At 34.3% G+C, this 24,912-nt stretch overlaps 1 protein-coding gene across 1 annotated transcript; it reads left to right on the top strand.

Annotated features, from left to right (window-relative positions):
- Nucleotides 1–817: 817 nt before the first annotated feature.
- On the top strand, nucleotides 818–24,318 carry LOC144980549 (cullin-3-A-like). The gene is made up of 19 exons (XM_078928214.1): nucleotides 818–1,390; nucleotides 1,746–1,943; nucleotides 2,207–2,320; nucleotides 3,833–3,993; nucleotides 4,926–5,040; nucleotides 6,760–6,891; nucleotides 7,051–7,098; nucleotides 7,819–7,867; nucleotides 9,520–9,668; nucleotides 10,527–10,703; nucleotides 11,538–11,708; nucleotides 12,188–12,417; nucleotides 13,004–13,220; nucleotides 14,176–14,293; nucleotides 16,344–16,412; nucleotides 16,716–16,791; nucleotides 17,915–17,984; nucleotides 18,493–18,599; nucleotides 21,503–24,318. The coding sequence occupies exons 1-19, from the start codon at nucleotides 1,325–1,327 to the stop codon at nucleotides 21,525–21,527; spliced, it is 2,292 nt and encodes a 763-aa protein (XP_078784340.1). The 5' UTR covers nucleotides 818–1,324; the 3' UTR covers nucleotides 21,528–24,318.
- The last annotated feature ends 594 nt before the right edge of the window (nucleotides 24,319–24,912 follow it).

The following is a 24,912-nucleotide window of genomic DNA, read 5'->3' as shown; positions in this document are numbered from 1 at the left end:
TTACTTCATTTTTTGGATAGCTCTCCTTAGAATCGAAATTGAAAACTCACCTTTTTGTCTCCTGATTTCAAATTCATAAATAAAGTTTTACCAATCGTGCGTGGAAAATATAATGTCCATTGTAATGTAAGTAATTGAAATTGCTGTGTTGTTATTTTTCATTGTATTTCTTATATCTATTTTTATAATGTAAAGCGCCTAGAGCCTGATGAAATCAGGGTAAGGCGCTATTCAAATACTATTATTATTATTATTATTATTATTATTATTATTATTATTATTATTATTATTATTATTATTATTATTATATTATTATTATTATTATTATTATTATTATTATTATCATCATCATCATCATCATTATTATTTTCATCATCATCATTATTATTTTCATCATCATCATTATTATTTTCATCATCATCATCATCATCATCATCATCATCATCATCATCATCATCATTATCATAAGATATTATTATTATTATTATTATTATCATCATCATCATCATCATCATCATCATCATCATTATTATTATTATTATTATTATTATTATTATTATTATTATTATTATTATTATTATTATAATTATTATTATTGTCATAATCATTAGCATTAATTGTGTGTATTATTGCATTGTTCGTGTAGACGTCCGATAGGAAAACACAAGATGACAAACTCACTCTTGTAACTTGATAAATAAAAATTACAAATAATAATTAATTTCTAAAAACAAAATTTAAAAGGCGAAACAATATGAAACAGATGAGTTCTCCTTCTAAAAATAGGTCCCTAAAAATAAACTTCTGTCATTGATCCACAATCCCACAATACAAGGAAATGACCTATCACTTTGAAGATTCATCCGCAATATTCTCTCTTTTGCATGGGATGTCATAATATTTAAAGATTTTATTATTGTTGGAGGTTACATCATTCACAATTTATTAGAAAAATAATGCACACGACCTTTTATGGAATATTCTAACTGAAAGTTTTATTGCATTGTTTACTTCATTAGTTCAGATTTACTTTGTTTTCAGACGGTGGGGTCAAGTGTGTACATCGGTCCTAAACGACTGGCAGGATAGATAGGAGTTTCTTCAATCCTGCTGTCGTCTGATATTATTTTTACAAGAAATGACAATAAACACTCTGTAATCACGATGCCATTGGGATATGGCACTTTTATTAACGTAATTAGTAAAAGTAGGTGATTTTAAACCCAAAAACACCAGATCTAAATAACACCATTCGTCTCAACTGCCAGTCACTCAAGCCCTGGTATTTTGATATTTTCATCGTTCTGTTTCGACGAAGTCAAAAATGTCTTCGATGGGTTCCAGAAATCCCAATAAAAGGGATACAAAGATGAGGATCAAAGCTTTTCCCGTAAGAATAATATCCATTAAGTTTGAAAGTTTATGGTGGTATTGTTTGTTTCGTCACCGCTAACATTTTTACCAAGCTAATTTTTTGTTCAAAATATTTTTGTTTATGATGTGACGAGCTGCCAGATTTTTAGTGAAATTTAGAATTATGTTATTGTTATGTCAACATACATTTTTTTAAAAAAGAGATACTTTATGTTACAAATGGAATAGTTGGAGTTTTGAGAGGGATCGAGTTTCGTTTGATCTTCCTCTTCAAATAGTTATTGAGCAATAATTAGTAATAGGTATACAATGAAATGTTTATTCAATTCATCAATTCATTTATTTTCAATTTTTATCGGAATCCTGTTCAGATGACAATGGATGAGAAGTATGTAAACAACATATGGTCGTTGTTGAAAAATGCTATCCAAGAAATCCAAAAGAAGAATAACAGTGGCCTCAGCTTCGAGGAGTTGTACAGAAATGCATACACAATGGTGCTACATAAACACGGAGAAAAACTGTACACTGGTCTCAGGGATGTTGTCACTGAACACTTGATTGGAAAGGTTTGTGTTATTTATTTATCCATATATTCTCTCTCTCTCTCTCTCTCTCTCTCTCTCTCTCTCTCTCTCTCTCTCTCTCTCTCTCTCTCTCTCTCTCTCTCTCTCTCTCTCTCTTCCTCTTCCTTTCTCTCTGATCTTCCCACATCATATTATAACATTAGATATTATTGTTTACTCAACTATATTGAAGGTCTGATTTTGTGAACCATTTACGATATAATTTATTAACCATACTCATCTTATCACATTTCTTTATGTCACAGGTCAGGAAGGATGTCTTAACAGCTTTGAACAACAATTTTCTTCAAACTTTGAATGCAGCATGGAATGATCATCAGACTTCAATGGTTATGATCAGAGATATACTCATGTACATGGTATGAGCCCGTTTGACTGCCTTTTAGTTGAAATTGTTATCTTTGTGGCAGAGTTAAATTAGAAAGACAGCGATTGTCGAGTTAGAAACCTGATTTGTTATGCAGTGGCAGAGTGTATTTTTATTGTGTATTTTCAATGAATATAGTCATTCAGAGCCATGGAGCTGGAGTGTATCGGGGTTTCTATAATAGCGTAAAATGGACAATAGCAATTACTTGATACTCTTTGGATAGAATGCTAGTCTATCGTCATGTACTTCCCACAAGAAGTAACAGACCTAGCTACCTAGTCACTGCTGAGTGGACAGTGGTTTGGGAGAAAATCTCTACTTAAACCTGGATCAATCTCAGTCCCTTTGCCTGTGACGCAAGTGCTTTACCAACTGGGCTATCATAAGCAATAGATATTAGAGCATATATATATTCTTAAAAAAGAGCTCTTTTATGAACTCAATCAAATATAAAGGATGCTATCTATTTCCTTCCCAAAAAGGTATTGGAGACAACAATTTAGTCATAAACTTGGATTAAATATCCTTTAAAACAATTTTTTTTTTTTTACGCTCTCAGTGAAGATTTCTGTTTTCTGTTTGAACTAGCCCCTTTTCTTCTTTCATCTTTTTGGGTGCTTGTACTTGTAAATTAAGACTTACTCCGTCTCAACAATGTTTCATTATCTTCCCATTTCACTTTTGCTAATATGACCCTAAAAGTGTTACAATGGGGTGGGTACTTTTGACCTGTCATGGTGAACTGAGAGGTCACTCTTGTTGTGTCCTCTATCCCGCTCTATCTGTCTTCATATTCTGTCTTGGATAGTGTTAATTTCGTTTTGTCTTGACCCTGGCTGGAGTTCTTGGCCGAGAAAGAACACTGTTAGTATAGAGTGTTAGTTTTGGGAGGTATAGATAGTATGCAGATGACGTCACTCAGGCCTTTGTTATTGTTTTTGCCATCCGCGTTTGTGAGTTGTTCTCACTAAACTGTATTAACCTGACCATAAACGTTCATGGTTACACAAAGTTTGTGTGTTGGTCCTTTATACTTCCAGATGGCAATGTTGTGAACTCCTTGGCCAAGCGCATTCTATCTATATTTTTTTCATTGAAAATCATCTCTTTGTTGTGTAGTGTTATAGTTTTTGCCTTGAATGTATTATTTTGTAAGCATTTGAGTGCATTCCTCTAAAAGGGATCGCATGCTTGTGTCTGAGCAGGACAGTTAAGTGATCTCAAAACAGATTGATAGTCTGCTCTTGGAATCTTATCTACTTTTGTTCCCTATTTGAATGAGTTCTCTACTTTTTCTCAGGTTCAACAGAAATTTTAAAAGCACAACAAAGCTTCTGAAAACAAACATTAACAATTTTCAGTCAGCTCAAAGTGCATTAAACTTGAAATCCTCATAATTATCTGCAGTCCCTTTGAGACCATTGTTTGTTCTAAGAACTGTGTTCTCTCTTTTGAATACACAGCTAATACATACTCACTCGTTTTTTTTCTTCTACTTCAGGATCGAGTATATGTTCAGCAAAACAACGTGGAGAATGTATATAATTTAGGACTCATCATCTTCCGAGACCAAGTAGTCAGACATCCATCCATAAGGGATCATCTAAGATCAACTTTATTGGAAATGGTGGCTAAAGAAAGAAAGGGAGAAGTTGTTGACAGGTTTGTTTAATCACAGCAATAGTTTCACCTTTATACGTTTTAATGTATTCATTCATTCGTTTCATTTGAACAAATGTTCCTCTAGTGATAGAGTTAAGACAAGCGAAAATGGATAAAACAAAGCGTGAAGACTGGTGATCAGTCATTTGGATTCCCTCCTGTATTTAGGAATTCTTTACTTCAATTTAAGTCATGATTGAAAGTAGTTGAGAACACGTAATCCATTCTCTATCACAACAGCCATTGTCTTATTATTGTATATATATATTATTCTGACAACATTTAAACAACAGAAGAGTTTAGTCCTGAAAGACATGCAAACTCTATGAGGATGTGATTGTGTGCAAAATGGGTTACATGAATACTTTACACATTTCTTTAGTAGCTTCAAGCAATTACATGTATAACTTAAAATTAAGAATACATATGAGACTTGTATTGACTTGGGAGAGCAAAAGTTGTGGAATGGCAGAGGAATTTTTTTTATATAAGTATTACGTTTTTATAAAGTATAAAATCTTTATTCTATTTTTTTTTTTTTTTTTTTTTTTTTTTTTTTTTTTTTTTTACATTGATAAAGACGACAGCTTAGTGGAGTCATTAATGGAAAGTGGCTAGAATTAAAGCTTCCTCACAAATTTAGTCACCCCCTTTATCGGTTTCATTTTGAAAAAGCATGAATACATAAAGTATTCAGTTTCTATGCTATATTTCATTATTATTAATATGTTTTATTTGTTTAAGTGCATCTCTCTTTCATCCTTTGGGAAAAAGTCATCTGTGGCAACCTTTGGATCAGAACAGAAAAGTTACTTGCTGCTTCTTCTGTCAGTGGCCCTTAGGTCAGCTGGGATAAAAATTTAAAAAAAAAAAAAAAAGATAGATAAATAATAATCTGGTCATACTTTATATTTTCTCTCTCCACATGACAGAGGTGCTGTTAAAAATGCTTGTCAGATGCTTATGGTGTTGGGTATCGACTCCAGAGGAGTGTACGAAGAGGACTTTGAGCAGCCATTCCTTGAGCAGTCAGCTGAATTTTATAGGGTGAGTAGATTGCGTACAAGACACACCAAAAAAAAAATGTTTTTTAAAGAACTGAATCATTTTAACTTTGGCAATACAGAAGGATGGAGGTCCTGAAATCTCATTTGGTAGCGTACTTGCATCACACGCATAGGAACTGAGACTGATCCTAGGTGCAGTTGAGATTTTTTTCTGACCCCCCCCCCCCCCCCCTGTCCACCTAGCAGTGATTGGGTTGCTGGGTCTGTTTGATGTTGCAAAAAGTACTTTGCAATAGACTAGCATCCTATCCAAAAGGTAACAAGCAATTGCTGTTGTCTGTTTCACGCTATAGAAACTGGGATAAACTCCGGCTCTGTGGGTCCAATGGCTTCGAAGGCTATACAGAAGGATAGTAAATGTTTCATGGACATATGCTCAACGATAGACGTTTTGAATAGAGTTAGGAGAGAAAAGATGTTAGTGTCAACAGTATGGATATAAGGCAAATACTTTTTTTTTTTTTTTTTTGACATTGTGGATGTATTGGGGGGGGGGGGGGCATTGAAAATCTGGTGGTTTCTGGTTTCAACGATAGAGCAAGACAGTGACAGAGAATGACACATACAACAAATATTCGAGAATATTTGAACCCGCTAAACAATGAACATTTACTAATTCAGAAAAGTGAGTGGAGCAGGCACTTATGTTGATATTAACAAGAAATGGAAGTGAGTAGGAAAGTGCCAGAAGACAACAGAGAATAAAAACTTTGCAGCGGAATTGTCGTACCAGTAAGGTCGCAGGTTCAAGCCCCCATCGCCGCCACAAAGTTTATATTCTCTGTTGTCTTCTGGTCCTCTCCTACTCACTTCATTTCTTGTTATAATCAACATAAGTGCCTGCACCAATCACTTTTCTGAATTAAAAATTCACCCCAAATACTGGAGCATACTCAATGTCTCAATCGTTTCTATGTTACATGTTTGTGTTGAGAATATTGGCTATTCAGCTTAAATGGTGGTCAACTAACTTTGAAGTGTTTGTGTGTGTTGAACCCATGATATCAACGAGTCTGGGAGAAGTGGCTCTAGATAGACTAGAATTTGAAGCAACTTTTTTGGGGGGGTCATGGAAAGCTTATATGGTAGAGTCACGATCTCCCGGCCAGGTGGAGTTATCATACCAGTAAGGTCGTGGGTTCGAGTCCCCATCACCACTCCAAAATTTTCATTCTCTGTTGTCTTCTGGAACATTTACTAAGAAGATGTGCAGAAGATGGGAACTGAATAGAGATAGTTTTAAACTGCTATTAATTTTTGTTTATAATACTAGAGGAATGAGGAAAGTTTGGAGCAATTCAACATGCTATGTACATCTGCCATGGATACAGAATATTTTGGAACCAAAATAGGGCAAATTTAGACCCTTTTCTTTTTCCCCTTCAATTTCTTAATTTTGAACCAAAATTGTGAAGGAAAACTGTTGGTGTTTTATTTGGGTTTTTTTTTTTGTTTGTTTGTTTTTTTTCTGTTGGTGCATTTTAGAGCGATGACAGTTCATGGAAATATGGCAGGAAATCTTACATGTTGGGTGAATGCAGACATTTTTTTAATTGACATTCTGATTTTTTCCGCAAAGTTATACAAATGCTTTGCTTGTCATCTGTGGCATGATAAAATATGTGCTCTGTTTTATTTCTAGCTATTTTCATATCATTGATTTTTGTTTAATTTATGTTATTAATGTTATATCTTTCAGTTGGAGAGTCAGACATTTTTAGCTGAAAATTCAGCATCTGTATATATCAAGAAAGTGGAGGCTCGAATCAACGAGGAAGCTGAAAGAGCTAAACATTATCTGGATAAATCTACAGAAGAACCAGTTGTCAAGGTATAGCCTTTTATTCCTCAGTCTCCATACCATATTTTTCATCAAGCTCATTTCCCATATTGCTTCCCACATTCAATGTTTATCCTTTCATTTATTCATTTGTTTGTTTATTTCAATTTCGAATTCATTTCACAACATGAATCAATTATTTCTCAACAGGTTTTAGAAGCTGAACTGATCAGCAAGCACATGAAAACCATTGTCGAGGTATGTTGTTCTCTCTCTCTCTCTCTCTCTCTCTCTCTCTCTCTCTCTCTCTCTCTCTCTCTCTCTCTCTCTCTCTCTCCTCCTCTCTCTCTCTCTCTCTCCCTCTCCCCCCCCCCCCCCCCTGGACAAAGTGGGAAATCAACAGATATCACTGGTGTTTTACAATTGAACCAATTGGGAGTTAATAATCTTATAGAAAAGGAAAAGAAGCAAACGCTCAAATTGGGACTTATATGCGCAAGCATTTGGCTAACATGACCTTGTATTATATGATTTAATTTGCCTTTGATTTATTGATTTTTCAATTAGATACTATACTACTGCATGTGATGGGAGACATGTTAATCCATATGTTTCATATTTGATTGAGCATTGATTAGAAAACCAGGTGTTTTTACATATACTCAAAATGACTTCCTTTTGTAGTTTGAACCTGGACATGTCTTTTGTTGAAGTCATGCTGCACTTTCTGGAGAGTTATCCCTCTTTAGAGTTAATGAATGGCAGCCATAGTTTGGATATATCTATACGCCGAAAAGGAAAAGCTACAAAAGCAGTTTTGAATTAATTATTTTAAATAACCCTGTATTTTGATTACAAGTCTTTGTTTTGTTTTATAATTGGGTATCTTGATTTGTTTGTGTAACCTTGTACATATCGGATTTAAATGTTTGGTTCTGTTCTTATTTATATTATTTTGTTATCTTATGTTTCCATCAGATGGAAAACTCTGGAGTGGTTCATATGCTGGAAAACAACAAAACAGATGGTATGTCCAACCATTTTTTAAAACAAAAAATTTTTGTGAATAGTCTTGAGTAAGTTACATTTCTGAAATAGATATGAGGGTTTGCCCTTATTTTTATCAGCTTTAAAGAGCTCCAGTTACCCGTTTACTACTGAGTAACAGATTGATAGTGAAAAAACTTCGATTTTGGATGGAGTTCAGTCCTTGCTGTTTGAAAGTGAGTGAGAAAAGCATAAAGTCACAATCGGGACGGTTACCGATTGCCCCTTTTCGATGTTACCCCAAATAGATTGAATGTTTTCTTTATTCCTGCTAATAGGGGTTAGAATCTAATCTCAGGTGCTTTTATTTGTAAATCTATACAGTGCAACCTCGATATAACGACATCGTCGGGACCGGGAAAACGTGTCGTTATAGAGGGATGTCGTTACAGAGAGGTTTCCTCTGTGTGTATATCAGGAGGTGTTTTGGGTCTTGTGTAGTGAATGTATACTTTTTCATTTTCCCTCTGTAGTTTATCCGGGCTTGGGACCGGCAATGAATGGAGAGTGGACAAAGGATTTATAAACAGTCCAGTGTTGACCTGTCACAGGCATTCATTGGGTGAAAGGCGAGCCTTCTGATTGGCTGCGGTTTTGTACAAATGTGACTATTGATTGGCTGAAAAAGAAGCGTTTTCATTGGCTACAATAAGAACTAGCTCTGGGCTTATTACGAGTAGACAACATACATAGAATGGAAGATACCACTTGTAATAGTTACGAACAATTTCATGGTAGACAAACACCTTCAAGGTTTGTCGGACCAGAAATGTCGTTATACAGGGGTTTTGCTGAAATGTACGTCGCTATAGAGGGGTTTTTATTACTAATGATATATAGTAAAATAAAATGGGACCTGAGTACCATGTCGTTATACAGAGAATGTCGCTATAACGGATGTCGTTACATCGGGGTTGCACTGTAATTTTTTTACCCCCTATCTTCATCCTTTTACTCATGCTGAAATGACTTAAAAGCATCCCATGCACCCCATAAACACAAAGCCAGTCATCTTCTCCAACTGTGTGCAGAGGTGATTATTGTTTTCATACATTTGAGTAATGCTGTTGTGGTCATGGAAGTCGACATATTGGGAATATGCCCAATGGTGTTCATTGTCTAACAAAAATTAGATCTACAAATATAATTTCTTTCTGCTTTCCATTAGCATAATTTCTCAACTTTTTATCAAAAGCATGAGTTCATGAAGTCTTTTGTTGTGTTAGGCGTCATAATATATGCTACCAGTTTGTAAATTGCTCCATAGTCAGGTATGATTTGGAATTTATTTAAGAGCTAAGATTGAAGAAACCAGAGCCACAATTTTATCTTTTTTTAAAATGTTTACATTCCAAGATGTTACTACAGAAAGGACGTGCAAATATTTCTCTGCCGTCAATCCAGTTTTTATGTAATGTTTTGGGGTTGGTTTTTTTTTTTTTTTTTTTTGTTGGCTGAAGAAGGGTTTTAAGCCTGAAACGATCTGTATTTGGTATTTTGTTCTTTTTTTGAAGCTGTTATATTCATTTTTGTCTATGACTTTTTACACTCCACAGCTTCCAGCAGCTTAGTATCATTTTAGCTTTGATGTGATAAACATTCTTACTTTGAAAATCCTATTTTGACTTCCAGATCTTGCCTGCATGTACAAGCTCTTTATTCGAGTCCCTCTCGGTCTAAAGACTATGTGTGACTGTATCAGTAAGAATCTGAGAGAACAGGGTAGAGCCCTCGTTACCGAAGAGGGAGAAGAGAGTAAAAATGCCATCACATACATACAGGTACATTTCAAGTTTGTGTTTTAAATATTTTTTTACTGGCTGATACTTTAGAATGTAGATTTATCATGAATTGGGCCGATTATTTTATTAGGAACTAGCACTATATGTTTGTGTTTTTGTTTGATTTATAATGTCTTCAAAATTTAATCACTTCAGGGTGATGCAGGCGAAAACTAAGTGTGATGCTCATGAATTCGTCCTCTGTCTTTGATCATTTTTGTTTTCAGTCATTTACCATTTATAATAACTGGCTGCAGTTTCTCATCTACAAGATGACTGCCACGACTATATATTAAATAGACATTTGAAGCAAATTTACCGTAAAATTAGTGGTTTTGAAGAGAAAATTGGCCGTTTTAATGATACAAGTTAGGAGGAAATTTCTTCTGAGAGATCACAGCATGACTAATTTTTTAAAAATCAACAGTTATAAATATGTTCTTTCAATTTTTATATTCGTTTGATGGCTTTCTCTCTTGTAGTCAAGAGGTGTGCCGTTTTGGCTTTTCTGAAGTCAAATTAACTCCTTTTTTTTTAAATTATTAAAATAAAGTGAGTTTTATAGCTTGCCAGGACTTCATACTCTCAAAACACCAGATAATTTCAAGATTGTTATTATGATTTTATAAAATTCTTAAAATTTCACTTTTCCTCTTTCCAAATGAATAGATTTAAGCCATCCTGATTAATAGTTTCGGAGATAGAGCCAAATAAAAAAAACTTTTTTTTGTATGTATTATTCAGACTTTACGCCATATAAGTCCCCATTCTGATGCACTTCAAAATTTTAACTCAGCACTCAAGTGGTTAAGGAAAAATTTTCTGACATTTCTAAAGTCTACCATCATTGTGTTTCAGAATTTGTTAGATCTTAAGGACCGCTTTGGCCACTTCCTCAACGAATCATTTAGTGAAGACAAGCAGTTCAAGCAGATGATCTCTGGTGACTTTGAATACTTCATCAACCTCAACACCAAATCCCCAGAATATCTATCACTCTTTGTGGATGATAAACTGAAGAAGGGTGTCAAAGGGGTAAGGGTTTTACGTTCTGGGTGGGGTTCCTGACCTCCCATAGTGGGCAGGGAGGTACATACTGTGTCTAATATCCCCATATATCTGTTTTCCAACATGTTTTCTGTCTTTGTCTTGGAATGAATTTACTTAGTTTTGTCCTGGCCCTGGCCGGTGTCCTAGCTGGGAGGGAAACATTCAAATGCATAATTATTGTTTTGGGAGATGATCTTTTTTTCCTTGTAAATCATCTCTATGTTATGTATTATTATTTTTATTTTGAATGTATAATGTAAGCATTTGAGTGTATTCCTCTTTGTTGGATTTTGTGCTTGTGTCCGGATGAGACTTATAGGTGATCTCAAACTAAGTACATTGGTGGTATGCTCTTGGAATCTACATCTGATCCTTATTTGTTCCCAGATCCCCTATGTCTTACTTTTTCTTGGGTGCTTTAATTGTAATTCTAGAACTTTTTACTATCCCATTTACTTCCTTTTTACTGGCGCGGATATAAACTAAATGTGTTGTAAGCGCCGTAAAACCCTTAAAAACAAAAACAACAAGGATTTACGTTGACAGCATTTTATTGTATGGATGGCGACTCATTTTGTCATTTTATTATTTATATAAAACTGACTGAATCAGATAATGTGAATACTACTTTTTGGTGCATGTGTTAAAAGATATTTATTTTTTGAAATAATGATTTCTCGATGAGCAGGGGTCAATAATATCATTTCCCAATGTAATTCTCTTAATTACATGGTTTCATTTATTTTTTCTAGTATTGAAAATGAGATCAGTAAATTGAAATTTGGATTAAATTTCATAACTGATACATTCCATTGTCAGATGACTGAACAAGAAATAGAGAATGTTTTGGACAAGAGCATGGTATTGTTCAGATACTTGCAAGAAAAAGATGTCTTTGAACGATATTACAAGCAGCATTTGGCTCGAAGGCTTTTGTTGAACAAGAGTGGATCAGATGACTCGGAGAAGAATATGATCTCAAAACTCAAGGTACTCCGCACAGTTTACTATTATTGTCTCCCATGTGACTCCATTGACCTTTTTTAATTTATTAGCATCCGTTTTGTTTTTTGGGGGGTTTTTTGTAAATAAATGCTAATTAATATTCGAGTTGAATACCTGTCCTTTTTGTTTGTAAACCACCAGAGCCCTACATTTTGCTACACGATATCTTTATAATATTGTACATAACAAGACAGGTATCATTTGGAAAACTCCTAACAGTTAGATGTGTCTATTGAGTTAGTACTTGTTGTTTTTTTTTTTTTGTCTCACTTTGTTCTTTTTGTTGTTTTTTTTTTTTTTGGAGGGGGGGGGGTTGTTTTTTTTTGTTTTTTTTTTGTTTGTTCGTTTTTTATTGTTGTTTATGTTTTTGGAATATCTCTCTCATTGCAGCATGATTACCGTTGGTTTTTAGCACCTTTGAATTATATTTCATGTATAGCTTCTTGTATTTCAACCAATTCCAGACAGAGTGTGGCTGCCAATTCACCTCCAAGCTTGAGGGCATGTTCAAAGACATGGCCCTCTCCTCCAGTATTCAAGAAGAATTTCGTCATTACTGCAATGACAAGAGGGTCCATCTCCACGGGGTAGACCTGACAGTCCGTGTTTTAACCACAGGATATTGGCCCACACAGACAGCAACCCCTATCAACATCCCAGCAGAGCCAAGGGCAGCCTTCGAAGCATTTAGAGTGTAAGAAAGAGTTACACTTTTTTAATTTTGTACTTAGTTTTTATTTGTTATTATAGGTTTTGTTGTTTGGTACGACATATTCTGACCTCCAGTTCCTCTTTTAAACAAATTTGCCAATTTTCAATATATTTACAGAATTCAGTGTGTTATTTAAGATATTTCACATTATGTAGTAGTAGTATTAATCAGTAGAGAGAAGAAAAAATCGGCCCTTTAGAGCCATCAGGCCCACGCACCAGGAGTTTATCCTACTTCTGTTTGGTTAAATGTACATTATAAGTTGCTAAATATCCAAGCTACTGAATAAATATAAATAAAGAATCATAAACAAGAATGTCCCTAAGCACTCGACAATGATAGATACCCATGTATAGTGATAACCCGAAGATGTGATGGAAGATATTATAAACTATTCAGAAGTTAAAATAGTTTCAAATAAATTTTGTGCACATGAATGTAAAATTTGAAAATAGTTTCCGGGGCTCCTCAGGAGGACTAATTACACACTTTCAAGGAGTAAGGAACTGGAACCTGTGATCTCACTTTAATATTCTCGATTTGTACTTTTCTCTTCTTCTTTGTTCAGATTTTATTTGAGCAAACACAGTGGGAGACAACTCTCTCTTCAGCCTCATCTTGGATCTGCAGACTTGCATGCCAGTTTTGCTGGCTCAAAGAGAGAGGATGCTGACAGTGGTCCTGCCAGCTCAGCTAAAGGTATCAGAAAGCATATACTACAAGTGTCCACCTACCAGATGTGTGTTTTGGTTCTATTCAATATCAAGGACAAATGGACATTTGAGGTAAAACTATTATCGACTTATATCAGACTAGACAAATGCACATTTTTAGACAATATTTAGTTTTCAAATTTGAGCAAAACTTTGTTTTGAGCTAATTTAACTGCTATGTATTATTATTACTATTATTATTATTATTATTATAAATACTTACTAGCGGGTGGTTGGATGGGAGCATCACCATTGAATCATATACCTATGATGTTCGCATGGGTGTACGATCCGATAGTGATGTCGTTTCTTCTTCTCTTTACTAGCCTATCCTGCTTCTTTGGTTTGTGATTGTATTTTTGACAGGGGATATTTTTTTTCCTGTAAATCCTCTGCCTGTTTGTTCTTGGTTATTTATAATTTAGCTTATGATATCTTTAGGTTATGATTTTGATTGACATTTGTACTATTTTTGTTGGATTGCTTGTTTTTTTTGTTTCAGCGGTCTCTCATATAACCTCAATTGTGTTGGAAGAGACCTAAAGCAACAAACAAACAAACAAACACTTACTAGATTTTCATTTTTTCATAGCCATCGTTTACAAGGATAACTGGAACTGGGTCCAGACTTGATTAGATCTTTGCCAATTATAGGAGCTAGTTGGAGTCAGACGTTTCAGAAGCAAAGCTCCATTAAATATTTTGATTTCAAACTTGGATGTATCTCTTCATGAGGTCAACACACATAGTAGTAGATCGCCTACTTCTATTACGGTTGCAAAATACAATTTCCTCTGATCAAATTTAGAATCACACGAGCAAATGTGGATGTTTATTTAACTGTTTAGATGTCTACATTTCTATCCATTGTTTTCATATTGATGTTTTTTTTATTTGTATGGTTTATAAAACTCTTTTTTCCCTTTCTATAATAATTAATATTTCAGGCTGAACCAAATGATATTTATGTTTTCCTTAATTTTGTACCTTTTTACAAAGATAGATTTTCTGATTTTTGTGTCTCCAGGAAATAAAGAATGAGACAGATATGCCTGAAAGAGAGTTGACAAGAGCATTGCAGTCATTAGCTGTTGGAAAAATAGGGCAAAGAATTCTTCAGAAAGAGCCAAAGACTAAGGACATAGGTATATATATTTATATTTATTATACAGCACAAATTATATTGTTACAGTAACAATTGTGCTGTTGTCTAGTTTAATAGTTCGATTTATTGTGTTTTTATGTTACTCGTCAATAATAAATGCCAATGTGAGATGAGTTATAATAGCATACTTCCTTTCAAATATGAAAGAATGGATGGGGGTCTATTGTACTTTCATGGTACCATTGCTTATGTCTTGATATGACTTTAAGGTAATGTGGAAATAAGCACATGGAATCCTTTGTTCTCTATTTCAGTCCCCTTTGTCTTACCTTTTCTTTTTAGCTTTAGATCTACATCTTTTCCCACAATCATCTTCTTCTTTCCTGGCACTGAAATACCTAAAAGTGTCACAAGTGCCATTACACCCCTAAAACCAAAGCAGTGACTACTCCCATAGTGGGCAGGGAGGTGCATACTGTGTCTTCTATCACCTTATATCTGTTTTCCAACATGCTTTCTGTCTTTGTCTTGGAATAAGATTACTTGGTTTTGTCCTGGCCCTGGCTGGGAGGGAAACAGTCAAATGCATAGTTATTGTTTTGGGAGATCATGTTTTTTTCCTTGTAAATCATCTCTGTTTTGTATTATTATATTTGTTATTTTGAATGTATAATGTAAGTATTTGAGTGTATTCCTCTTTGTTGGATTTTGTGCTTGTGTCCGGATGAGACTTATAGGTGATCTCAAACTAAGTACATTGGTGGTATGCTCTTGGAATCTACATCTGATCCCTATTTGTTCCCAGTTCCCCTTTGTCTTACTTTCTCTTGGGTGCTTTAATTGTAATTCTAGAACTTTTTACTATCCCATTTTCTTCCTTTTACTGGCGCTGATATAACCTAAATGTGTTGCAAGCGCCGTAAAACCCTTAAAAACAAAGCAGTGACTATTTGGTTTAGTCCATCACTTGATTTTTGTCATAAGAGCCCGTGTATGTTGTTAGTGCCTTTTGAAAACAAAGCCATGACAATTGTCGGGTTTAGTGAGTTCAAATTATTTCCTTCTTTGGTCTTTAGCAGCATACAAATGATATCCTCCATTATAGTTTTAGTCATTATGTTATCAATATATGCCGAATTTTTTGTAACAATTCAATATTTGTTCATGTCATTGAGACTTTCCTTCCTTCACTACACGTCTTGTCGTATATATCAACAAAGTCATGGCTTGAGCATCAATTAAAGCAATTTTTAAAATGTAATTTGTATATAATATAATGAAAACTTTGAAATTTGTAAGTACTCTGTAAAACCGTGTATTTAAAATTTTGGCCAGAAAAGTCGTTTTCAAATATGGATCGATTTAAATGACCCTGATCTTGGCAAAAATTCTCAAACCTGGGAAGAAGACTATGCAAGGTCCCGGGTTTGAGAGTTTTTGCCAAGATGAGGGTCATTTAAATCGATTGATATTTTAAACGAGTTTTTTCTGGTCAAATGTGTAAATACATGTCTTTCCAGAGTACGACAGACAGTTAACTGGGTGGGGTTCCTGACCTCCCATAGTGGGCAGGGAGGTACTTGCTATCTGTTTTCCAACTTGCTTTCTGTCTTTGTCTTGGAATGAGATTACTTGGTTTTGTCCTGGCCCTGGCCTGAGTTCTAGCTGGGGAGGGAAACAGTCAAATGCATAGTTATTTTTTTGGGAAATGATATTTTTTTCCTTGTAAATCATCTCGATGTTATGTATTATTATGTTTGTTATTTTTAATATATAATGTAAGCATTTGAGTGTGTTCCTCTTTGTTGGATTTTGTGCTTGTGTCCGGATGAGACTTATAGGTGATCTCAAACTAAGTACATTGATGGTTTGCTCTTGGAATCTGCCTCTGATCCCTATTTGTTCCCAGTTCCCCTATGTCTTACTTTTTCTTGGGTGCTTTAATTGTAATTCTAGAACTTTTTACTATCCCATTTTCTTCCTTTTTACTGGCGCTGATATAAGTCGTAAAACCCTTAAAAACAAACAAAAACAAAACAGCTGGTTAAAAGACCTCATATTATTTTTACTTTTGTGTGAAATTTCCCCAGAACCATCTCACATGTTTACTGTCAATGACCAGTTTTCATCCAAGTTGGTACGAGTTAAAATTCAAATGGGTAAGTTGTCTCCACTGTATTCGTTTTGGTTTCTTTTCTTTTGTTTTTGTTTTTTTTAAATTTGTGGTCATCAACCCGATCTTAGGTAACAAAAAAAATCAAGGTAACATTTCCAGTGTTTAGTCAGGAGGATTATATCGCAGTCGAATTTGAATCTCATATTCTCGCTTAGTCTAAATGTTGCCGCTCGAAGCTAGTAGAAATAAATAATATCGTGAAGTTGAATGTATGCTTCAATTTAATTGCAAAAACAGATTATATTCTCGCTTAGTACGTTTTAAAATTTATTTTCTTTTATTCTAGTGGCGTCTAATAAGGGAGAGGCAGAGCCAGAAAGAAGAGAAACTCGTAACAAAGTGGATGAAGACCGCAAACATGAATATCCTTTTATATTATTGGCGATAAATTATTTAATAGGAGAATTTATAACCTTTGTATTGCAACCAACATTGACTGTTACAAAAAAAAAATGAGTTGTCTTAATTTACATATGTATAGAATAATATGAATGTATTTACTTGTCCTATAACTAACATTTTGTAACGAAATAGTAGGGATTGTTATAGTAGTTTTTACAAGACCTAAAGGAACCGTCTTTATTACTGGCATAACATTGGTAATCTGTGCATTAAACAAATGGTTCTGCTTCGGCAGTTAAACCAGATGTCCATTTTTGATAATTTATTCCACTTGTGATCTTATTAAAACATTTAATACACTTCGTGCACCCTTTTTTTTCACCAAAGTGTGATTTTAATCCATGTTTGTCGATCCTTTAACTGTCGTCAATCATGTGAGATCACATCCATTTGGTTATAGTTACGGGCATATCCGTATATTGTTGTTGTTTTCGCATTCCTGTCATTTGTCAATCCTTATTAAATTAACCTGTTTTATTGATCTTAATTGACAATGTATCAAAGATTATTTGCCATTTAATTTATATATCCTTTTTACTTTTGAATGTCTCTCATTGGACTTTGAAGGACAAACGCTTGCTTTCTCTTCTTTCCCCCCCCCCCCCCAATATCAGTTTTCTATATCATTTCATGCAAGGGTTATTTAGGTCAACTGACCTTTGAATACCCTCTGTATTTGAATTTGGTCATAATTATATCGGGCATTGATTAATTAATAAAAAAGCATTACTTTGAACCTGCCCACAGGAGCAGTATTTTTCGTTTCATATCTGACATTGTTCCAAAGTTGTTAGGTTTTTTTTCAACTTTCATATGGCTTTCTGCCTACCTGTCTAGAATGAGATTGCTCGCCCCAGCCCAAGCTCCTGGGATCTTCCTCGGTTTCCGGTTTGAACTAGTCCCCTTTATCTCATTTTTTCATAAGTAATTTTAAGTTCATACTCTATCAATAATCTTTTTACTCTCTCATCATCTCCCTTTTTACTAGTACTGAAAAGTCTTGCAAGTGCATTTGTTAAACTGGTTAATTAAAGCACAGAAACAAATAATGTAGATATCATTGTCATCCTTAACCGTAATCACGATAGAGGCAGCCCTTGTCAGGATTATGAAGGCACGGAAAAAGCTACAGCACAATTCTTTAGTTGCAGAGGTGAGCTGTTTTCTTTTTATGTTGATGGGAAGGGTGGTTGGATTTTTTTGGGCTTTGTTTTATTTTGTACATTTTCATCTTTGTTTTTTTGTTGGTGTTGTTTTGTTGCTTTTTTAAAATCTTTAACTTTTATAACCGGTTAGTGTTGCAGTCATAAAAAAAAAAAATTCTTTTCTTCCACCTCAGTAGGGAAAGTATCGTGTATTCATTTGCTTTTTCATTATTATACGGGTATGATTGTTTTCCTCTGGTTCGCAAGTGTTTCACTTTCACAACCATGCTCGTCCCGAATAATATAGAGCTATGATATTTTATGACTCATAATAATAATAATAATAATAGATTTATTTTTATTTAACAATCATATCATCATCATCAAGCATGTTGTTACTGTGTTTAAATAAATCTCGAAGCCACACTTTCACACAAAATGTCTTGTTGATGATTTCTTTTCAAAATGATTGCATAAGATTCTGGTTTATAGGTTTTGTTTGATTACCCATTTCAGTGTACTGAGATGTTGAAGCCAAGGTTTTTGCCTAGTCCCGTTGTCATCAAGAAAAGGATAGAGGGTTTGATAGAGAGAGAGTATTTGGCAAGAGCTGCAGAAGACAGGTGAGTGAATCGTTATTATATTACGTAATTTATTTACTACAAGACTACGGTGAAAGAATCTTGCTATCAATCCAAAAATAAAATTGATTTGGATAGCATAGCTGCCAACCAGTATGATAAAATCGTACTTAGTACGATTTGGCCAATCCAGAAAAAGAAGAAAATCTGATAAAAATTATCTTGGGAGAAAATATTTTTTCAAGAAATTCAAGGTGCTACTTCTGGTGGAAGAGGGTGAAAGTTTCAATGCAGCCATTGACTCACTGGAGTCTGAATTCAATGCTTATGCTGTAGAGGACTTTCCTTCAGACTTCCTGGTGCAGTCCTCAGATGGCAGTGGTTTACAATGGCAAAGATTGTAGACTCTTTTGGGAAAAAGAAGTTTAAAAGCTGTCATATTTCATGCTTGGCCTTCTCACAATCCCACACAGCAATTGTGAGTGTGAGAGAATTTTCAGTCAAGTTAGGAAAAATAAGACTGACTTCAGGGGCAGCCTGAGCACAGACATGCTTTCAGGACTTCTCATTGTCAAGTCTAATAGCACTCCATGCTCTGACAGTGAGTTCAGCTCAGAGTTCCTGAAGAGGGCAAAGACAGCCACAAAGGAGGCTGTTAAGCCCAAGCCTCAGTAATCTGCTTCTGTCACCACCTCCCCATCACTTATGCCTACCCAGTATGATGATAAAGCTAAGCTTCTCTGAGTATTACAGTTCTGACCATTCTAGTACTTAAGTACATTAATAAATATGCCATTTTAAAACATGAATTGGGCGTCCGCGCCGCACTGCGTATAATAATACATTTTTGCATTTTGAAAAGTTGGCAGCTATGGGATAGTCTATATTAGCTAGAAAATTTGTTTATGATTAAGTGTATCTATTTTGTGTTCAATGGGGAAAAAGAAGTGGCGTGTTATCCAAGGAAATTAGATATTGGAGGGGTATTTTCAATTGCAAAAATTTTGTTCACAATTAACTCATTTTTCTGCTGTTAGTCATCCTCACCCTTGGAGGAGTTGTCTAAGTAATATCATTGTTAAACCAGTGAGCGAGAATGGCCCTTTTGTTGCAATTATGTTAGTAGCTACTAAGAATTATCCCTAGCACCAATGTAAGCATATTGTGCTCTTGATATCAGTCGTTTTACTGTCTTTTAAAATATTATTTATAGCGCTGCGTATTATTCCTGAAATTTGAAACTTTTATCCGTAAAATGTCCCTGAAATTTGAAATTAAGGGTAGGCGTGCATGCCTGTCTTTGTCAGTCAATACTTGTATTTTTCTTATTATTAGTTTTTCCTGTCACTGTGTTTTGTCATTGAGGCTGATTGGATGAATATCACATGTAGATTACCCTTCAGTTGACAGATGGTTTTTCTTTATGCTTGAGCAGTCTTTTTGAATAATATCATTATCTGTAATTTTTGTTCAAGGGACTTTTAACAGTTCTGGGTGGGGTTCCCGACCTCCCATAGTGGGCAGGGAGGTACTGTATCTGTTTTCCAATTGCTTTCTCCAGTCTTGGAATGAGGTTACTTAGTTTTTCCCTGACACTGGCTGAAGCCCTTGGCTGGGAGGGAAACAGTCGAATGTATAATTTTAGTTTTGGGAGATTATATTTTTTTTCCTTGTAAATCATCTCTCTTGTACTGTTTTTTTGGGGGTTTTTTTGGGTTTTTTTATCATCTGGTATGTAAACATTTGAGTGTATCCCTCTTAGTGGGATCTTGTACTTTTAGGTGATCTCAAACTAAGTACACTGATAGTGAGCTCTTGGAATCTACATCTGTTCCCTATTTGTTCCCAGTTCCCCTATGTCTTACTTTTTCTTGGGGTGCTTTAATTGTAATTCTAGAACTTTTTACTATCCCATTTTCTTCCTTTTTACTGGTGCTGATATGACCTAAGTGTGTTGCAAGCACCGTAAAACCCTTAAAAACAAAAAACAAAACTTTTTAAAGTTACATATTTCTGTAACAGATTGACGGGGTGAGGAATATGTGTAAAAGTAAGGAGCCTTTTTTAGACATCAGGAAGATGTGCTTAAAGGTGAAATTGAGGAGGGCGTAGTTATGTCGTCATTACTTCACAGATATTAAGTTATTAAGGGGCGGTTTGGGTCTTTTTTGAAAAATTTTTAGTTACCAATTTTGGGCGGTTTTAATCATTCTGTATCGTCATTATATGTTAAAAAACAACATTTATGGTGAAAATGTTTAATTATATGTGTTGATACCCATTTTGAGACCTATTATGGGGGTCTGACATTAAAAAAATATAACAATCTTGTGGCAAACGTTCCACAAAAACTAATGAAGGAATGACCTCCATATTCTTCCCTCTTGTCAACATTGTACTATAGTGTGTCACCATAGAGAGATTTTACTGCTTTAGCTTATGAAATTTTTATTAAAACATTACAAAGTTGAGAATCAAAATGTTGTGACAAAATTGATGTTAAAAATTCAGAATTAGGATTATAATTCAAAATTCACATGATTTATCCAAAAAATCTCTCTATGGTGACATAATACATTATCTATGTGATAACTGTGGAAATTTTCAGACAATTTCATTGAATAGATTCTGAGAAACGTTTGACACAGTATCCCATACCCTTAGAAAAATGACATATTGAGAAAATAGCAAAATAGCGTCCCGTATTTCACACTTTTCTTACTACCTGTACCATTTTCGACTGTGTTTGTCGTACCTTTATAGACTACTTTAAGAATTTGGACTTCAATTATATTATTTCTAAGATAATGAAATGTCATTTTCCACCAAAATCTCAAAATCAATATTTCGAAGGATTTTCCAAATATTTAGACCCAAACCGCCCCTTAACAAGCTGTATAGCAATGGAATTATCATATATATACTTTTTTCATTTTCTTTCACAGGAAAATATACACATATGTAGCATAAACTTGTTTGGATCTGAAAGACGAAGGAAGAGATAGAGAGAAAAGTACATTGTGGGTGGTCCAAGTTTGTATGTGTGCAGTCATCACCCGTGGTCAGTATGGTATTGACCTGTTGAAGAGAGTCTCCATCCAGCCGTGTCATACAATACCATCAACCCCCCTCCACCCCAACCCCACCACACCCTACCTCTCATTCCTCACACCATAAAAGCTCATTTTAATAGCCATGGGTTGCTTGTCTTGGGGGGGAAATTAATGCATTTGTAATAGTATGTAGAAAGTTTATTAGTTTGATAGCTTTGGCTATCCCAGTCTCAAGACTGACCTGTTTGCGGGAGATTTTTGCGTTCTTTATAACCTATCAATAAATGTTTTGTTTGTTTTGTTTTCAGAGTATGTGTATTGTAATATTTGCCAAATATCTGAATTACAAAATTACTTACACATCTCTTCTGTTGTACAAAAATATGACTTTTTCTTTTCAAGAACAAATGTGTAAGTCACAATAAAACAATTTCAGCACCAATCATTTGCTTACTATGCGGCATGTCACCAAGTGTCCTTTTCATTCTCCACCGGCTTTTTATGGTCCAATTTATAGCTGAAGTATAATTTTTTTTTTTTTTTTTTTGGGGGGGGGGGGGGGGGGGATGATTAAAATCGAACCTGTCCAGAAAGGTCATATTACGTCAAGAAAATATTTAAAAAATACAGACAGGTGGCAGCTATGAATAAGTTTAAAAGAAAAAGAAAAAAAAATGGTTGTATAGATTAAACAGAGCATTGTCTTTTGGCTGAGAAGAAGCAGCAATGGATCCAGCAATGGATCAGTGTTGTACTGTTCTTATAGAATTGTGATCTCAGGAGAGAGATTGGTTGTGTAATGCATTATTTGTAAAATTCAAATGAACTTCAGGATAAAATGTGTCATTTAATGGTAAAGATAGTTTTGACTTTGGTGGCAGAAGAGAAGGTTAAAATTATGTTGATGATCGTTTAAAGCTCAGAGGGTAACAAATCGATTTTGGGTTTTGAAAAAATGATGAAATAACAGGACTATAGCAATCCTTTTTGGACACATGGGTTTTGTTTTGTTTTTATGTTTGGTTTTGGTTTGTTTGTTATTTTGGTCTTTGGTTAATGAAACCCAAAGGCAGGATTTTTGGAATTTAAATTCATTTGGTGTCTTCGGGTGTTTTTTAAAAAAATTCGACAAAGTTGATTTTTTTTTTTTAATGTTTAGCTCGATTGTCAATATATTTGTAACTAAATAAAAACGCCAGTAGGCAGAACTTGACACATCCACTCCTGTTTGATGGTGAATAATTCATTCACTTTCCAAGAGTACAATTTGCAATACAATTTGAATTTCACATTGAAGTGCTCTTGTGAACAGTCTTCAACTGCACAGTTGGTTTTTTTTTTTTGTTTTTTTTTTAAGTCAACAAGTAGTTATTACAATTAATGGGTTTTTTTAGAAATAATCCATTGAATTTTTTTTTTTTAAATGACTCGTAAAACATCACCCAATAATACCAAAATGACATTGTTGATCATGACCGATTGATGATGATCATGATCGATACAAATGTCGGAACAATGATTGTCACATTTTTTTTTTAGACACGCAAAAAATGTCAGTATTATAGCTTTTTCTTTTTCCCCCCTAGATATCTCATAGTTTTTGTTTTGTTTTGTATTTTTTTTCGACGTGTTCATATATGCAGGTCTGGCATCCAAACCCACTTATGGGCCTAGTTTAACATTGTCGTAATGGACAATATTTTGTGTCTTTTTTTTTTTCTTTTTTTTTTAGATTTCCATTACAACAATGAACCCTTATGGAATTGAGTTATCAGACCTGCAAATAAGTGTGCATCTGTGTTTTTTTGTTTTTTTTCATTAATTGCTGATTTCTTTTTTTTTTTTTAAGTGTTTTTTTTTTTTTTTTTTTTTTTTTTTTTTTTAACTGAAATGGGGGTGGGGAATGAAGCTGAGGAGATAGAATGGTATTTTAGGCCGCCCACTGTCTTTTGGATGTTTGCATAGATTTTTATCCGTGTCATACCATTATAATAATGATGATAATCATTACTACTAAAATGATGATTTTATTTTGATGAATATTGCAGTTATGAAGATGAGAATGAGATGATGATGTCATGATTATATTTGGTATACATAATTTGTAATAAAGTATGAGTGTGTACACGTGCATGGGGTAGTCGAAGGGTTGGTGGAAATTTGTGTTAACGTGTGCTAGCGTTTATTAAGCTGCGCGGAGAATGTGATGATTTATTTTTGTTTGTTTTGGGGTTTTTTTTCAGTATGAGATATGACACGGTTCTGAATGAATTTAGAGTCAATTGTCAGTTTTTGGGGGAATTGAATTGTGGTTATAATCTCTGTGTGTTTGTATGTAGCTGTAAATATATTTTCAAGTAAATAAAAAATATAAGGAAAAAATAAAAACATAATAAATAAAAAAAAAATAACATGATGATTGATATCTTGTAAATTGAAGAGTGAGTGAATGTATACTGATATGGCCATTTTGATGCAATTTCTTTCCATGTTTTTTTCTCACCACAATCCCAGCAATTATCTTTTCCTCATTTAAAGTTTTAGATGGATCGATCTTATGTCATTATAATATTATTTTTCATCATTTTATTTGGTCTGAACTCAAAACGGGTACAGAGGAGTACTTGGAACCTTTCATCAATTGTTTTGTTTCCTCATATTCTACTACAATTTGATGCTGTAAAATAAAATAAAAATGTTTTATATCATGCATTGCCTGTATACCATTAGTAGGAAGGTTTTAGGATAATTTTTTTTTTTAAATTGCTCCATTCTTGATCGATCTTGCCATCAGAAATTTGAAGGGGGGTGGAAAGTATAATAAATGGTTCTGTATCATGTCTTTTAAACCAAGGTTGCCAATTTTCCGTATATTTACAGAATTCAGTCTGGGTGGGGTTCCCTACCTCCACAGTGGGCAGGGAGGTACTTACCATGTCTTCTATCCCCTTATATGTATCTGTTTTCCAACATGCTTTCTGTCTTTGTCTTGGTAGGAGATTGCTTGGTTTTGTCCCGACCCTGGCCGGAGTCCTTGGCTGGGAGGGAAACAGTCAAATGTATAGTTATTGTTTTGGGAGATGATATTTTTTTTCCTTGTAAATCATCTCTCTGTTATGTATTATTATATTTGTTATTTTTAATGTATAATGAAATGTAAGCATTTGAGTGTATTCCTCTTTGTTGGATCTTGTGCTTGTGTCTGGGTGAGACTTATAGATGATATCAGACTAAGTATATTGATGGTATGCTCTTGGAATGTACATCTGATCCCTATTTGTTCCCAATTCCCCTTTGTCTTA

The sequence above is a fragment of the Berghia stephanieae genome, chromosome 10, assembly GCF_034508935.2.
Source record: "Berghia stephanieae isolate SIO BIC M18660-M18661 chromosome 10, UCSD_Bste_1.3, whole genome shotgun sequence".
NCBI classification, from domain to species: Eukaryota; Metazoa; Mollusca; class Gastropoda; order Nudibranchia; family Aeolidiidae; genus Berghia; species Berghia stephanieae.
The sequence above is the reverse complement of the archived record's forward strand: the minus strand, read 5'-3'. Positions and strand labels throughout refer to the sequence as shown.

Excerpts from the sequence above, each read along its gene's own strand:
- LOC144980549 (XM_078928214.1), top strand. The coding sequence starts at position 1,325 with ATGTCTTCGATGGGTTCCAGAAATCCCAATAAAAGGGATACAAAGATG. Across the intron at positions 1,391-1,745 it reads TGAGGATCAAAGCTTTTCCC|ATGACAATGGATGAGAAGTA; the intron begins GTAAGAATAATA and ends AATCCTGTTCAG. Across the intron at positions 10,704-11,537 it reads TGAAGAAGGGTGTCAAAGGG|ATGACTGAACAAGAAATAGA; the intron begins GTAAGGGTTTTA and ends TTCCATTGTCAG.